This window comes from Anopheles moucheti, chromosome 2 (genome assembly GCF_943734755.1).
Source record: "Anopheles moucheti chromosome 2, idAnoMoucSN_F20_07, whole genome shotgun sequence".
NCBI classification, from domain to species: Eukaryota; Metazoa; Arthropoda; class Insecta; order Diptera; family Culicidae; genus Anopheles; species Anopheles moucheti.
In genome coordinates this window covers 12004531-12020019 of record NC_069140.1, presented here as the reverse complement: position 1 = coordinate 12020019, position 15489 = coordinate 12004531, and the positions used below count along the sequence as shown (strand labels likewise).

General features: G+C 45.1%; 3 protein-coding genes across 5 annotated transcripts in view; 2 read left to right on the top strand and 1 right to left on the bottom strand.

Annotated features, from left to right (window-relative positions):
- The window catches only part of LOC128299906 (sodium/potassium-transporting ATPase subunit alpha), a 63781-nt gene extending 54652 nt beyond the window's left edge, over positions 1-9129 (bottom strand). For 2 of the 3 annotated variants that reach the window (XM_053036054.1, XM_053036055.1), the window contains exon 1: positions 8620-9129. In XM_053036054.1, coding sequence (XP_052892014.1) covers positions 8620-8643 — 24 coding nt within the window. In that variant the 5' untranslated portion in view covers positions 8644-9129. The remainder of the gene's footprint in view (positions 1-8619) is intronic. The other variant, XM_053036053.1, reaches the window with a different exon arrangement.
- A 1585-nt stretch (positions 9130-10714) lies between these two features.
- Positions 10715-14431, top strand: LOC128297031 (ecdysteroid-regulated 16 kDa protein). Its single transcript, XM_053032582.1, has 4 exons — positions 10715-10768; positions 13491-13671; positions 13782-13898; positions 13992-14431. The coding sequence occupies exons 2-4, from the start codon at positions 13575-13577 to the stop codon at positions 14276-14278; spliced, it is 501 nt and encodes a 166-aa protein (XP_052888542.1). The 5' UTR covers positions 10715-10768; positions 13491-13574; the 3' UTR covers positions 14279-14431.
- A 293-nt stretch (positions 14432-14724) lies between these two features.
- Positions 14725-15377, top strand: LOC128299095 (uncharacterized). Its single transcript, XM_053034957.1, has 2 exons — positions 14725-14964; positions 15039-15377. The coding sequence occupies exons 1-2, from the start codon at positions 14725-14727 to the stop codon at positions 15375-15377; spliced, it is 579 nt and encodes a 192-aa protein (XP_052890917.1).
- Positions 15378-15489: the final 112 nt, after the last annotated feature.

Here is a 15489-nt window from a genome sequence, read left to right as displayed (position 1 = left end):
TACTGACTCGTGTCTAGACTCATGTTCTGGCCGGTTTTTCTTTAAACACGGAAATAGTTCTAAATAAATGATAGATTTGGAATTCCACCTTATGCTGGCTATGATTTTCCGGAAGTGAATATATAAACTTGATCTCGATTAAGGTTGCTCACTAGGCTTGGCATATGTTTGGAGTTATCCTTAAAAATATGCCATCTTTGCTGGAGACAACAGATCTTGGACGACTTTTTATTCGCTCCATAAACTAAATAACGTCACTGAAATGTCTAAATGCAATGATGCAATCTACACCCCCACAAATAAATATGACAGTTGGGATCTGACATTCCTTTACTTTTGAAAAAGGCTAACGACTTACTGGTAAACCCAATATCTCACCGGAACCAACCCGCATTGAACCACATTCGACCAGCGAGCGCTCCCTATCTCCGCAGAAAGGGTGATTAGATTAAAAATATGCTATGGCCGGCATTTCGTCATTTGCCGTCACACCGTCAAATTGGAATGTCTCTTTCTTTTTTGCACAATTAACCAGCATAACCTTCAAAAACGTATCGAAAAGCGTCCGCAAGAAAAGTCACACGAAGAGTACATGCAAACGCGACGCGGGTTGGCTCAACGAAATATCATATTTCTCTGCACGAAAATGCCATCTCCATCGAGCGGAAGATTCCTGCGCTCGGATCCGGGGTGTAGCACACGGGAGCGAGGGCACTCATTCTTGGAACAGGCGGCAACTTCCCAATGACCCAATCACCGGCACACACCGAACATCAACATCACGATCATCACGCGACTGAAGCGCGTCACACATCGTGGTCGGTGTTTTGGCACCGGTTGTTGAAAAACTCTATCCAACCGTGTCGCGTACGATACGTTACGGGCGTGCCGAAGGGCTAGGGAGAAAACAACGTTCAATTTCTTGCGCTTTGTAGCACAAAAAAAAAGGAAACATCCAACGTGTGTGTACGACCCATGAAAAGGAATGGGACAGGAAGAAGTTGCGGGATTAGAATTAGTAAATATTAATTCTATGATTGACATTTTATATTAATCATTAAAAAGAAACAGATTCACCAGAACGGAGTGCACGAAACAATTCTGCCCATTCGGTGGACATTTTTTACTCTTTTATTTTCAGCCGTCCCTCATGTGTGTCAAATGGCAAACCGGTACGTTATTTATAGTTCAAAAACGATCTTCGAGACCGTGGGAGACTGTGGCAGGATCTTTCATTTAGCAGTAATCCACGGATTTGCAGCTGGCCCATAGAAACACAAAACTGTGGCGTGAGTAAAGTAAAAATGAAATCCACGCTACCCACTTGCAAGGGATGCATTTTGCAGCATTGCAAGTTATTATGACACATGTGTTGATGACGACGATCTGTCTCACTCTCTGTCTCTTTCGCTTTTAGGTCATGAATCAAAACCGTAACACTGCGGACCCACTATCTGCCTCGGACGTCATCAACAACCAACTCGTCATGTTGTTTACAATGTTACCTTGGCCAAATGTAAACGAAATAGGCAAAAAAGGAGCCGTTCTGAAAGCGAAAAGTGAAACACTAAACAATCGACGTCGTCGCCAGCAATGGAGCAACGTCACGAGCGCGATCGCGGGTTTTGTCGCGATCACACGGCTCGTCTTGATTGTCAATCATTTGATACATCATTGAACAGACGGGGCGAATTGGTTATAATATTTATTTGCTCGTCGACATACCGGGCCGCCATTTTTTTTTTTTGCTTCTCTGCGATTACCAAAACGTCCTTCACGAGTGGAACTTTGACTTATTACTTTCCCATTCGCCACCCCGCCATGCCATCGTTCTGTATCACGCAACACACGCTTCACTACTTGGCACTTGGTTGTGTTGATGGTTGCCGGGAGTTTCTACTTCCTTTCGTTAATGTTTGCCGTACCATCATTGGTAAATCTTCGTACATTCATACTATCGGTCCATTTGGCATTTTGTGACTTTCAGCACGCTTGGTAACATCCCCAATATGGCCCGAAGATGGAGGCTTATATTTTACAGCCTTTACAGCTACAAACATGTGATAAATGTAAACACCAGCATTCAGGTAAATAATATCCCGTGAATGTGTTCGAAGAGCTTGTGACTTTAGAAGAGGCGACACGTCAATATTCCCCGTTGTGAAAACGTATCTACCCCTCACCCCGGGATTGAATCTTTTTTTGTTATGTTATTAAATATTATTACAGAAACCACTCGTGTGGCATCACTCATTCTACGTCGAAATGTGTCGCTGATATTTGCTTCCTCGCGCAACAACTTCTTGTTGCTCCACCAGACATGATTTCGCTCTGTTTCAAGTACCCTGCTGCTAAGAGAGCTAATATTTGTTGCGCTAAATTGCAAAGTACTGTCCGCAATAGAAAATTGCAAACAACTATCATCGGTGCATGAGGGGGAAAAAAAACAATCAGACACTCCTGTAACTGACAGTTCATGAAAACCCCCAAACAAATGGATTTTCCATGTCAAACAGCTCAGATGCAGGTAACGTTCCATAATGCACTCAACTGTTTTAGTACAGGAATAAAAAGAATTAACAGTAATAGGAGTGGATACCCGCTATTAAGCGAGATTAACCCATTATATCCCGGGGGGCATGAAATTTTAATTCCAGAACATTATTTTCATTAGACCATTGTCAGAACAGCAGATGTCAGAAGCATAAAAATTCATTTGCTCCACACTAAATTTTTCATTGTTTCAAAATTTCATACAAAGTTCATAAATTGTATGACAAATTAAATTAATAGTGAGTAATTTAAAATGTAATTTGATGCAATTTAAAAAAAACTATTAAACACACCCTAAAGTTCGAATATTAACCCATATGCAGCATAAGCAGTTCCTAGCACTAAAGGCACCCTGATAAATTATCATCTGATATCGTTATCAATATATCTTTGGTATATAATGAGTTAACGAATATCCTATGATGGTCTCTTAACATTTATTATTTTACTAAAGTAATGCCTGCAATTTAAACACATGTAAAATTAGTGCTGCTTTCTTCGTGCAGCCGTAGTCCATGCAATCGCTACTGGCGCCATCTGTTGGTCGGTGCTCCAAGCGCACACTACTCGTACGCACACGTAGCGCACCACCTGACAGCTCAAAACACAAGAAACGCACGTACGGAGCCAATCTAATCGATTCTGCACGAGTGTATGTGTGTTAATGAAAATGAGGGTGGCTTTTAGGGGGTGAATGGGGGGGAGGATGGGGCCTGGGGAGTTGTGCTGATAGTGGGGTCGATGGAGATGGACAAGCGCGAGTGCTGGACCTTGAGCGTTCTTACCCCTATCACCTAGTCCCATCCCCAATCCAACCAACCAACCGGCACCCCGTTCTCGCACACCACCGTGCACAATATCTTCGAGTAAAAGTGACCTAAATAAAATCTATCAAAAAACGTTCGCGCGCACTAAGCCGCCGACCTGGGCACACGAATACACACACCGCACACAACGATCGGGTGGTGTTGTTCTATCGCAAATAAATATAGCGCCACAAAGTACTTGAGAAACTGCTCGACCAGCCAACATTCCCACCGTTCGCGCACTTGCTTACCGGGGCGATCAGCGGTGGGGAATATTCCGCCAGCCGGTGGCAGTAAGACGTAAGTAATTCGTGTCATGTGCGAAGAGAGCAACAGTGTGTGCCTTGGGGCAGAAACTTAGAGCAAATAAAACACGTATTGAGAAGGTGTTTCGATATGGATGTCGCGCGGCTGAGACTGCACGATGATGATACGTGTGCGATTAACGTGAGCTCGCCCATTATGATCGATCGCATTAAAACGCGCTTATGAAAGCTTCGAGCTGAGGACATCGGATGCTCATTAGGGCATGGCGCCGGAATCGTTCTGCTTGTCATATACGTCAACGAGAGTCGCCATGCGTTGTCATCCCCGCGTGTCTTTGTGTCAAAAGAGAACAATTGATCCTGACTCTTCTCTCCCCCGATCCTCTGCTCAATCACTTTTATCACGAAATGCAAATTCAGATGAATGACCATTGCAGTGCGACAACCAACAAACAAAAAAAAAACGGAGATAAAAACCATACAGCAAAACATACACATTACTCGCCCCGTCACAGTCTCCTATCCGTTCATTTCGCCGTGGATGATAATTTTGCATCACAACACGGGTGCTGCGGTGATATTTGTCTTGGTAAAAATGGAAACCCTGGCCGGCAAAAGCGGGAGGGCGACGGGCGTGCTGCTGGAGGGTCCCTCGCCTGCGCAGCAGAGGACACGGGACACGGGACCGGCAGTTGCTAGGTAAAAGACCGGTTCTACACACACGCCGTCGTACGTGCGGTTCCTGCTGCTTCGACAAAAACCACACTCAACAGGTAACCGCCGGGTTTGGCCAACCCCGGCCAGTTACCGATCTTCCCTATCCTCCGCGTATGTCACCGATTACCGACCCTCCCGTTTGCTCGACTGCCTGCCTGCCGGTTGGAACTGGTTTTCTGTTCGTTTACATACACATCAAAACTCTTTCCACGCCGTATTTATTCCCCCGGACCCCTCCTCTTTGTCCGCACTGTCTCTCACGACGTGGATTATTTCAATTTTGCACCACTCATTTATATTTGTGTTTCAACAAAAACCGGCACAACGCGATTTACGTTTGCGAACTCTGTCGCCATCACCCTAAAAGACAGTGGTCGGCAAAGTACGGCGCTCTATGGCGCTTTCACCGTGGCTCTATGTGGAACATGATTCAGTACTATGTGTTCCCATGTTCTAAAAACATTTTCATTTCACATTTCTAATGCTAGCAGAAATCATTCACGACGAATTAACAGTAATTGCAACAGAAATTTACCTCACTAACTCCTCGCAGCGATGATTTAAATCTTGAGTTAAATCTTGAGTTAACTCAGGATTGAACTCTTCACGGTGACCTTCGACTCACAAGTGCGTTAACTCATGATTTCAATCATGAGTTAAAGGTCGCCATGTTAATCAAACACTTGTATTGAATGATTTAATGCTCTGCGAATGAGTTAAATCGCAAAAGAATTAAAAACACTCTTCTTGACGATTTGAATTGACTCACTCTCTATAAAGATTTAAATCATTAATTCAATCTGAATCTTTGGGAACCTCGCGGGCGGACATCTTCACATGTAATGTACAATATTTTCGGAAGTTTTGCCCCACAATGCTAAAATTTATTATATTGCATCATTCCCATTCAAACGAGTATTTTTATGATGTTTGGCTATGTTTCCCCTTTACAGTTTGCTGACCACTGCCCTGCTCTCCCAACGCCAACCGTTTTATTTGCGTCTCCGACGTCCAACACGTCGTGTTATTGCCTCCTAATTCCTTTTGGGATTTTTTGGGAACTCCCCAACAGTGTTGTCCAGGTGGGAATAGGAGTAAGAGAAGATGAAAAAGATCAGGTTTTTGTACTGTCCATCATTATAACTATTAGGGGCTGGTGGGGTGGAGCGGGGGGGGAGGGGATTTCTTTTCGATCACCTTTTCTACTGGTAACTCCCTCATGTTAAAAAGCACGAGATAAATATTTATGACTTCCAACTGGGAATGAAACAGACAACAGTTGAACAGTCCTAACGTATTTCATCACTAATCGGTCACGTGCGACACCGATTCACGTGGAGAAGCCGCTTGCTGAAATATCGATACACAGTATTCTACGAAAGGTTTTAAAAATTTAAGGCGATCTGCAAAACAAAAAGCTTGCCTCTACTCCACTGTCCCCAAATGACCCTCAGCAAACCTTGGGGAAGATACAAAACAGCAAAAAGTGAGCCACGAACAGTCTCGGTTTCTCAGTTGGTTCAATGTCACAACTCGCGGAATTGCATTTCGACTCAACCATGGTCAATGTCAGCCGGTAGGTGACTGATGCATGCGTGGTTGCCTCGTGGCAAGAAGTGAAGGGATACGCCGCCGTACTTCCACAAAAGGAAGCTACGCAATCAACAGTAATGAGGGAAACAATGCGGAACAAAATACAAAAATACGAATTTTAATATTGCGCATTGCAAATAAAGTGCATAACAAAGTATGCAAAATGAATCAATTCATTTTGACCTTATTTTCGTAACAAAATCTTAAATGTCTACCAAACGATAAAAACGTGTTTTACAATACTTAATAAACCTGCGCGTTCTTATCAACACGAAATGACGTAATACCGCGGTCTTGTTCCGTCCAGTAAACTTCACACAAACTACCCCATTGATTTGTCGGAATGTTTGGTGCGTCGTGTTCGCTGTAACAATAAAATCACAAAACATTGATTATCTCACACTGCATCAAGCGCATCGTTACGTCGATCGTTACGAGCCGGAAGCAGTTCGATCTGGATCTCGGCAGGCCCGAGGCGAGCAAGTATCGATCGAACCAGATCGTGCAATGCAATCGAGAGTGGGAGAGAGGGGGGGTCAAACGTTATTGCAATGGCTTCCATCTCATACGGGAGGGGAGTTTTGTTTGGGGTAGAATGCGAAAGGGTTGTATGTTTTCGTAAGAATGCGCAGACGCTGCACCCCAACAGAAGCAGCAGCAGCAGCACCAGCAGTATTACACACTTTCGCGGGTTTCACGATGTGTCGGACACCATCACGAGAGGCGTGTGCGTGCATTGGGCATCGTGCTCACTGCAATCCGAACCTTCACGCACATACAGCGTAGCTCGTTTGATGTCGGACACGTGAAGAACGGTACAACAATTTGTGAAAATCGCACGACATGCTGGTTTTAGCTCTTTGGAGTACCCAGCCTTTTAAAAGTCAAACAGATCATCTAAGTTCGGGCAGATCGTATTTCTAAAAGAAAAAGACGAAAGCGATATTATTAGTACGAGTTTAACTGGGCATCGCTGTATACAAGCGATCTAGTTTATTCTGGAAGAATGATTCATATTCATGCTGATAGCACGCGCGTTAGAAAAAGTGGCGAACAGCAGTAGCATATATGAGGTAACACATTCTCCAAACATATGACTCAAGCGTCAATTAAGTTTGTTCTGTTAAATCACACTATTGTGCGCATAAGGGAGAAGATTTCTGTAGCAGAAATAACAATTCAGCAGCTTGTGAATGAGGATTTTTTTAGCCTTATAAAATAATAATTCGTAACGAATGTGTCATCCTGCGTTGAAAGCCGCGTGGAGAGCTACCATGTGGTTTGGTAAATTATCAGATAACACGTATCAGGTGTTCGGTGTGACACGGTTTTCATACTTGTTGCCCTTCCCATACGTCCGTCCGTCTGTGGTCTTTCATTCGGTCAAACCTCAAAAACCCGGGACTACCTCAATGATATGCCGTACAAGCCGGAGGTGTACGATAAGGGACAGCCACGACTAGAACACCGGCACCAGAAGCAACAGACAAATGAGCCCTACCATACCACCTGCCGCAACGGTGGGCAGGCGAGATGGCGAAACAAAACAAACCTACAAACACGCACAGCCCTGTGGTGCTTCTTCTTTCAAACCGCGTTCCATCCAATGTTTAGTTCGATTAGCCACACCAGGTATGCATGCATTAATTGCACCACTGCAACCAACGAACCACCCTGTATATGTATTCGTTACAGGGTTGTTTTCGGGGCGGCATAAGAGAAATCATTCATAACGAAGAATGTCATCACAGGGCGGGTAAAAGGCCGCTAATTGGTACCGTACCCCGCACAGCTACCATCACCGCCCGACGCCATTCATTAGCGGGTCATCAGACCGCAGACCAACTTCTGCACTGCACCAAGCCGAACCCGAGTTCCTTCGGGCGTGTCACCTAATACGTCTCTCAATATGTGCGAACGTCATTAAGTTTGATCCCGGATCGGACGGTTGCCTCGTCCCGGTACGCCACTATCGCAGACTTCCACGGTGGGTCACACAGCACACCAAGCGACGTTAGACAAATTATGTATTCGTGCTGTAACAGCGCCACATACACACGGCCGCACACCGACACAAACACAAACCGTGCGTAGCGTGTGTCGCGCGAACATGGGCGTAGTCTCGGGTGGCCCCAGTGCGATCGGATCGCCTCTAAGCGGTCGCAAGTGTATTGCAGCGGTAAGCTATTTCTTCTCCACCTTCATCACATTTGGCCGGGTGGATTTTGCATGCTCTTCGACGACGACATTAGACAACGAGGGATGGGGGGGCGGTGGGGCGGGTCGGAAATAATCATACCATGGCATGCTGCGACGGTTTGCTCGATATAACCCAGCGATGCTGCGCAGAGCGAAAACACCACACCGATCGTGGGGAACCGTGGCAACCAGTGGTGACGACCATCCCGCTCTGTTGTTCACATCTCCCCGTCCGCAGTAAGGCCATAGGAAGGTCAACAAGCCTTGACTTCACCGTTTTCTTCATGTCTCAAATCTTCCGTACTATCCCGCCCAGCCCAGCATGACCCTGTGTTGGTCCATTCGTAACTTTGTTGAAAAATTACCATCCGCACGCATTTATTCCTCCGTTGCAATGCTCGTAACGTTAAGGCTCTCCGATTGTACATCACGGCAATGTTCATACTGGGACGATTTCTAAAAGGATAATTAAAGCAACCACTTACCTCTTCATCCAACGCCCGCGCCATTCTGCTTGACGCCGATTGCTTTAGTGAGTTTCTATGTGCTCTGGCAAACTATGCTATCGAACGGACACCTTGATCCACACCTCGTTCGTTCTCACCTTTTCTGCTGGGGCTTAACCCTTGCCCTGTGGCCCTGATGGAAAAAGGATAAGTGGCCCTGTTTTCTTCCCCGACGACGGACGATGTCCTTCACGCGTTCACGCACTCAGAAAACACCCACCAACACACACACGTACGTTACAAAATAACACACACACACTCGGGGGGACCGTGCCCCGCCAGCGATGGCACCGACCCAAAGCGTACGTGAAGATGGGGCACAACACACAATTGCGGGATGGATTGTTGAGTTGCTTTCCGGTCAGGGTGTTCCCCGTTGAATGTTTTCCTTTTCCCCTTTACGTTACGCACCGGCCAATTTGCTTTCGCTTTCCGATCGCCGTTTAGATTTTCACCTGTTTTCCACACCACCGCAAGAAGACTTAAAAATCTAACAACACGAACGACCAAACTTTACGAAAGAAAGGTGCTGTCATGCCGTACGCAGTGACCAAGGTTACTAGAGCGTGTGAAGGTGTGATGATTTGAAAATTGGGTGGACATTATTGTACATTTTACTGCAATCGTTTCTATCCTGATTTACACTAATTCCTGCAGAAAACTATTTGCAGAATGAAAAAAAACAACCCTTATGTAACATAGCAATTCGCTCCAAGAGAAATTATTTTTAAAACAAGCACAAAAATTACATATATCGTCTATGTACCTTGGGTGACCGATTTATGAAAAATGACAATATTCGAAGAACTCAACTTCACTGCTTGTAAACAGTCAGCACGATCTTTCCCGAAGCTGTCCGAATCGGGCCGAAGGCTATGTGTGGAATTCGAACTCGAAATTCTATCGCCAACGGTTTTCGAACTTACATATGGTTTTCAATCAATATTTAAATATTTCATCAGTTTAAATATTGTAAACCAAACTGAATTAAAATGTTTCAAACTAGATATTTCTACACCATTCAAAAGAGTTCAATAGTTAAATTGAGCAGTTTATGAACTATTTAATGTTGTGGAGTTCTATCATTCTTGTATTTTGTTTTCGATTAGCTAAAATTTGAATTACTATTAAGTTGTGTTATTTAACTGCATACTTCCTATATAGTCATTTCCATATTTAGAGTTCGTTGGAATAATGGAATGAATCGTTGAATAATACCCAGTTTGTATAAAAGTGTTAGAACTTATCTATAATAAAAGTCCTCATAAAATAGCAATGTATTTATTTGAATCACCTCTTCATACTCTCAACATTCAGCTAGTTTAATGAGCTTAGAACTCGTTAAAAGAATACACATTATTACTCTTACTACACCTTTGTGGTAACGCCTCTCGGCATTACGTGACTTTGCAAACTAATAGCTGACTTGCAATACGGCCAACAAAGTATGTTGAAGGTAAGAAGATTCGTTCCAACTCTGCAAAGATACCATTAACACTGTTTGGGTGGGAGATGCATCGATTCTAACGTCATGTCAGACAATTCACACTCTTCCTCACTTGTTTCAGTCAATCTGTGCAAAAATGTCGGTCATTACCGGGAGCGAAGGTGTCACGGTCACCGAATTCGATTCGCAAACGGAATCCAATAGCAGGAAATGGAGATCGTACCACGATAACGCATATTTCAAAAGTTCCTTTACCGCACAAAGCGAAGATGCGCACACTGTCGGCTGTGGCCTATGGGTCGCGCTAGTTTGTTGCTCTACTGAGTCTTTTCTCCGTACAGCCTAGCTTACCTTGGACTGGCCCAACACATGGTAGGGCACCCATGACATGGGGAGCGCATGCGCACAGCTGCCGGATGAGAGTGTGGCCCCGAACAATATACCGAACAAGGAACTCCGGGGTCCGGTTTGCCTCTGCCGTATTGTTGCTCTTCTGGTGGAGGGTGTAACGGGGGCTCAAACATTTGACGCAAGGCTTTCGTGCGCGCGGGCGCAATGGTGGGAGACAGCTACTAAGAGTCTAGAGCTTTCCAGCCCGAACCGTACAGCCTTCAGTAGCCATCGGACAACGCCGTCGAGTGCAAGGTTTTCGTGCGACTTCAGCCGTGTTACGACACTCGTGTAAGTGTAACATTAACAGCCACCGTCTAGAATTAGCTTTCTCAACGAATCTCCACGACGAAAGTGCTACGAGCGTTACACGTGAATGCAGGTGAAGGTGTGCTAGTCGAGCATGTATTTCTTCAGTTTCACGTTTGTTTCACGATGCAATGTGACGATGGGAAGTGCTAATACGTTTCAAGTTCACCGGACGTCCGTCGTAGTGATGCACGATACATACAAATGAAGTAATACGGTAAAAACGGTAACACCAGATGAGACGACGGCTAACATCGATATTCTGTTCACGTAGTGCCTCGTTCTTCCATAGTTGTCCAAGTGCATCCAGATGTTGTTCCTTATCCGAATTTGTTTGGGGATCAATTCTTTGTCCTTTTTTTCTATTTCAATGACCATCGAGCGATCTCTAGTGACACTCGTTTAATGATCATGTAGTACTAGCGATCACTCAAAGAACTTCACAGTACTGTGTATTTTTACCATCCCCATATTACGTGAAGCAGATGTGAGCATGTTCATAAATCACACAACAAGCTGACAGGAAGTGTTGATCTGAGCTTTTGTTTGCCTTCGGATTTTTTTTTTCTGTATTTACGTTGCCAAGAGCATGACAATCAGCGAAGCAAAGCATATAGCAACAACGAAAAAGTATGGTTCGGTTGGCTGATTCCACGCTTGGACAGGGCGTGCCAGGGGAATAAAAAGTTTTTCCATATATTGATTTATTAGTGTTTACACCAAAAAGCACCTCAAGATGGCTGAGCTCCAAATTGCGTCTTGTCGTTGTTTACGTTGAGCTTCGGACGGAATCATCTAGCCACATCCATTCGTATGTGTGTTTGCCTAATTATGCACATCTGCGACTATGTTCTTTGGTCTATGTTTGTAACACCAACGCCAACGGGCCAACAACCGGAACCAGCTTTATATTCTCAAGGATTTCTGAGGCTAAAAATAAGTTCTTCGACCGTGCCAATGATTGGAAGAAGAATTAGAAAAACCTCACATTGTAAACCACTCGGAGTATCCCGGATCGAACGATCGATCATCGCACCAATTATGTTTCTCCTGCAGGTTGAATTATGCACCGTACGTTGCACCTTTTTGGTGCTTGATTGCGCCTTGTGTTTGTTGGCAAGCTTTAAACCCACCGGGGGTCTAGCAAACGTTTGCGGGGTGATTGTTTACGAACCACCGGTAACGACGGCACACGGTACGGAAGTCAACCGAGGTGTCTGCCCGAGCAGGAAGAATAATCCAGCATTCACGCATTCCGCTCACGTACCGCCCGGCGGAACGGAAGAAAAGGAAGCCAAACGGCAAAGGCACGCAACAGGGCAACCGAGCTTCGTCGCACGCTAAACACACCCTTTTGCGATCACTTCCAGGCGGGGGGTCTCCTTTGCTCTCTTCTCTCCTCCCTTCGTCTCCCTCTCTACCTCTCTTCCACCGCCTGCTTAGTCCACCGTTAGGTGATTATTATAAATTTAAAACGCGCGTCTAAGATCGCCAGAACGTTCATTCGCCTACGAGCATCCTGCCGGTGAGGAGAGTCCTGAATTTCGCGTCCAATCTTCGGAGAGCTTCTCGCCCTAGCAAAGTGGATCCACGCCACTCGGTGCTGAACCATACCAAAACCCTTAGAGTCCCGTTTTCCGACCTTCGTCTCGTGTGTGACTGTGAAAGTGAAACGTTTTGAGAGCCCAAAAAATTCGGCAACACAGCAGAAATAGAAGGAACTGCATACAAAAAACAAGCGTAAGTGCTCAATGTGCGTGCCGCAGACAGCAGATGTCATGATGATGCAGCAATTGTGTTCCCTTTCACGGTTGATGTTGATTGGGGATGTAAAAGTGTTTGGTCCAGTGTTTAGCGTGCTGCTGCCGTCGCTTGTTATGTCACGCTTCATGTCGGTGCCAAGGACAAAGAGAGGTTCAGCAGAGCTTACCGTTTTTCGAGCTTAACCATTGACGTGAAGAACGGCATACGAAAAATTAAACGTTGCGCATTTGTGATAAAGGTCAACATAAGTTTATTCGCTGTTTATTCACAGCGGAATGCAACAATCTTTTTGTCTTTCAAACAAATTCATGATTCTATTGCCACTTTAACGCTGAACTTTAACGCCGGCAATTTTCAAATAACTTTCGTAATCATTTCCTGCCGTACGGATTGCAAAACCAACATTTTTTAACCGGCACCTTTACCACCCAGCGTGAAAGGTGATAAATAATTCATAAATCAGTACTTCGAATACCGCTTCATCAGCGTTTTAATTGCTTCATGCAGTGCAATCCGTTCAATCTTGTGGCGCATCATCAGCCGCTGCTGATGTACAACGCGGCCGCAGTAAGTTCCTTCCCTTCCCTGTACCTTTTGCGATATGATTAGCCGACCTTTGCACAGACCTGTTTGACATGGTTTGTGCGGTGGTTTGTACGTACGGAAAAGTACCCGTATTGATTAGCATGTTTTACTCACCCAACAAGATCGGAACGCTTGTTGAAGCATTGAACAAAGTCTAATTATCGATCACTAGGATGCCCTGTTGCGGTGCATAGTGAATGGAACGTACAGCGAGCATTACGGTGGGAAATTAAATCACGAGCCGATGGAAGCATTTTCAAGCGAGTTTTTCAACCATTTTGCTCCAATAAACTTCCCTCCATACCAGCAACTAATTATTGCTCATCTTTAATCTCTTCCCTTTGCTCCCGGGTAGATCTTATCCCACGATCGGACGACGGCTACCAGGGTAGTTTATTCCGCGAACGCGTTCCAGACAGCTTTAAAGCGCAGTGTAACCATGAAAACCTTCCCTGCCCTGTTCGCCGTTGCCATCGTTGCCGTGGCGTGCAGCTTAAACGGTTCCGTCCAAGCGACCGTCGTCGAATCATGCGGTGGTAAGCGTTTCGTCGCTTGTGCTGCTGTTGCAGTCTATCGTTGCTGCGTACGCGCAAATGCAAATTGACTGTTAATTACACTCTTTTTTTCTCTCTGTTTTGCTGCACAGACACTCGCAGCGTAGTGCCGATCGAGAAGAACATCGTAGATATTAGCAACTGTGACAAGGGACCGTGCAAGCTGAAGCGACGCACGACCGTTAGCATTAACCAACAGTTCACACCAAGTATGTCGCTCGATTCAACCTGCGTGACCTATTGATCGTCTACTAATGCGTGCGTGTTTTTTTTTCTTGTTTCTCCCCTGCCCATTACCACAGCGGAAGACGTTAAGAGCCTTAGTACGACCGTGTTCGCAAAGATTGTGGGTCTACCGTTGCCGTTCATCGGTGTCGATGGTACCAGCGCCTGTCCGTATCTGTTCGAGGAGGACGGCACAACTAAGCTCGACTGTCCGCTGAAGGCTGGCGTGCCGGTCGTGTACAAGCGCAGCTTCGACGTGCTCGAAATCTACCCGAAAATCCCCAGCATGACCATCCACTGGGAGCTGCAGACGAAGAGTGGCCGATCGATCACATGCTTCGAGGTGCCGGCCAAAATTGTGTAAGGGCGGGGGTCGATCACCGTGCCTCACAGGGGGGCACAAACGGAGCCTTACATCAGTGAATAGCAGAGCTGCGCGATCGGGTTAGCTTTTCGAGTGATACGTTTTAGGTTTACTAGAACTGTTGGGCTACAATGGCGGGCAGTAAAGTGTGAAGTACATGTTTTTTTACATACAACACCTGGGTTACTGTGTGCTATGATATGATGACTTCGTTCCAGCTGTCTGTAGGAGTGGTGCTCCGTGCATTTCGAGATCAATGATAGAGAGAGAAACGACATTCTCACGCAAGTCTCCAGTGACACAATTAGTATTATACAATTTCCAGCAATTATTTGATTATCGTGTCATAAGGCTATAAAAGGATTTTTTGGACTCTAAACAGTAGTTTAGATTGTGATCCGGGCAACGGCACTCGGCAGTTTAACGAGTTCGCTTGTGTAGGAACCATGTTTCATACATCGACGAATACTTTATCAACAATCAGTTGCTATACGCTGTGGATGTTGACACTGGCCGTTTTAGAACTGTACACCTCGCCGGTCTATGTAATGTACGAACGATTCCAGCAGAATAATGGAACCGACATAATAGATGCAACTAACCTGCGCATACGCAAATTCAACCGAACACTGACTGTGTTTGATGGAACGTTCGATTTGCACCAAGATTTGGATGATGAATACGCCGTAAGTAGAACAGTTTGTTGCTAAAACCAAACACCAAAATCTCATGCTGTGTTTTGTGGATTAACTATTTCCAGTACAGCTTGTACCTTTCGTACAGTACACTCGGTAACAATCAATTCATACGCTCGCCGTTCCGCGTGCCAATGCAGAAGGCGTGCACGTTCTTAAACACAACCTATCGCGACTATCGGGAGTTTTATCGCAACATGACAAACTTCCCGGACGTTGGAACATGTCCGATGCCGATGCAGCAGTATTACATCAAGAACAAGGTGTTGGATTCTAAGCTTATCAACAACTACTTCCAGCCAGGCTTATGGAAGTTGGATATTTTACTAATGAAGGTGATTGATGAGGAAGTTTTATTTAGCGCCGAATTACTGTTCAAAGTTTCACGAGATGATATCTTTTAATACGCTCGTCCAAAGGTGTGAATTTCTACATTTGAAGTATTTCGAAATATCTCGTTTCTTTAAGGAATAATAGTATAAACAATAAATGAGAGATATACTAAGAGTTTTAATG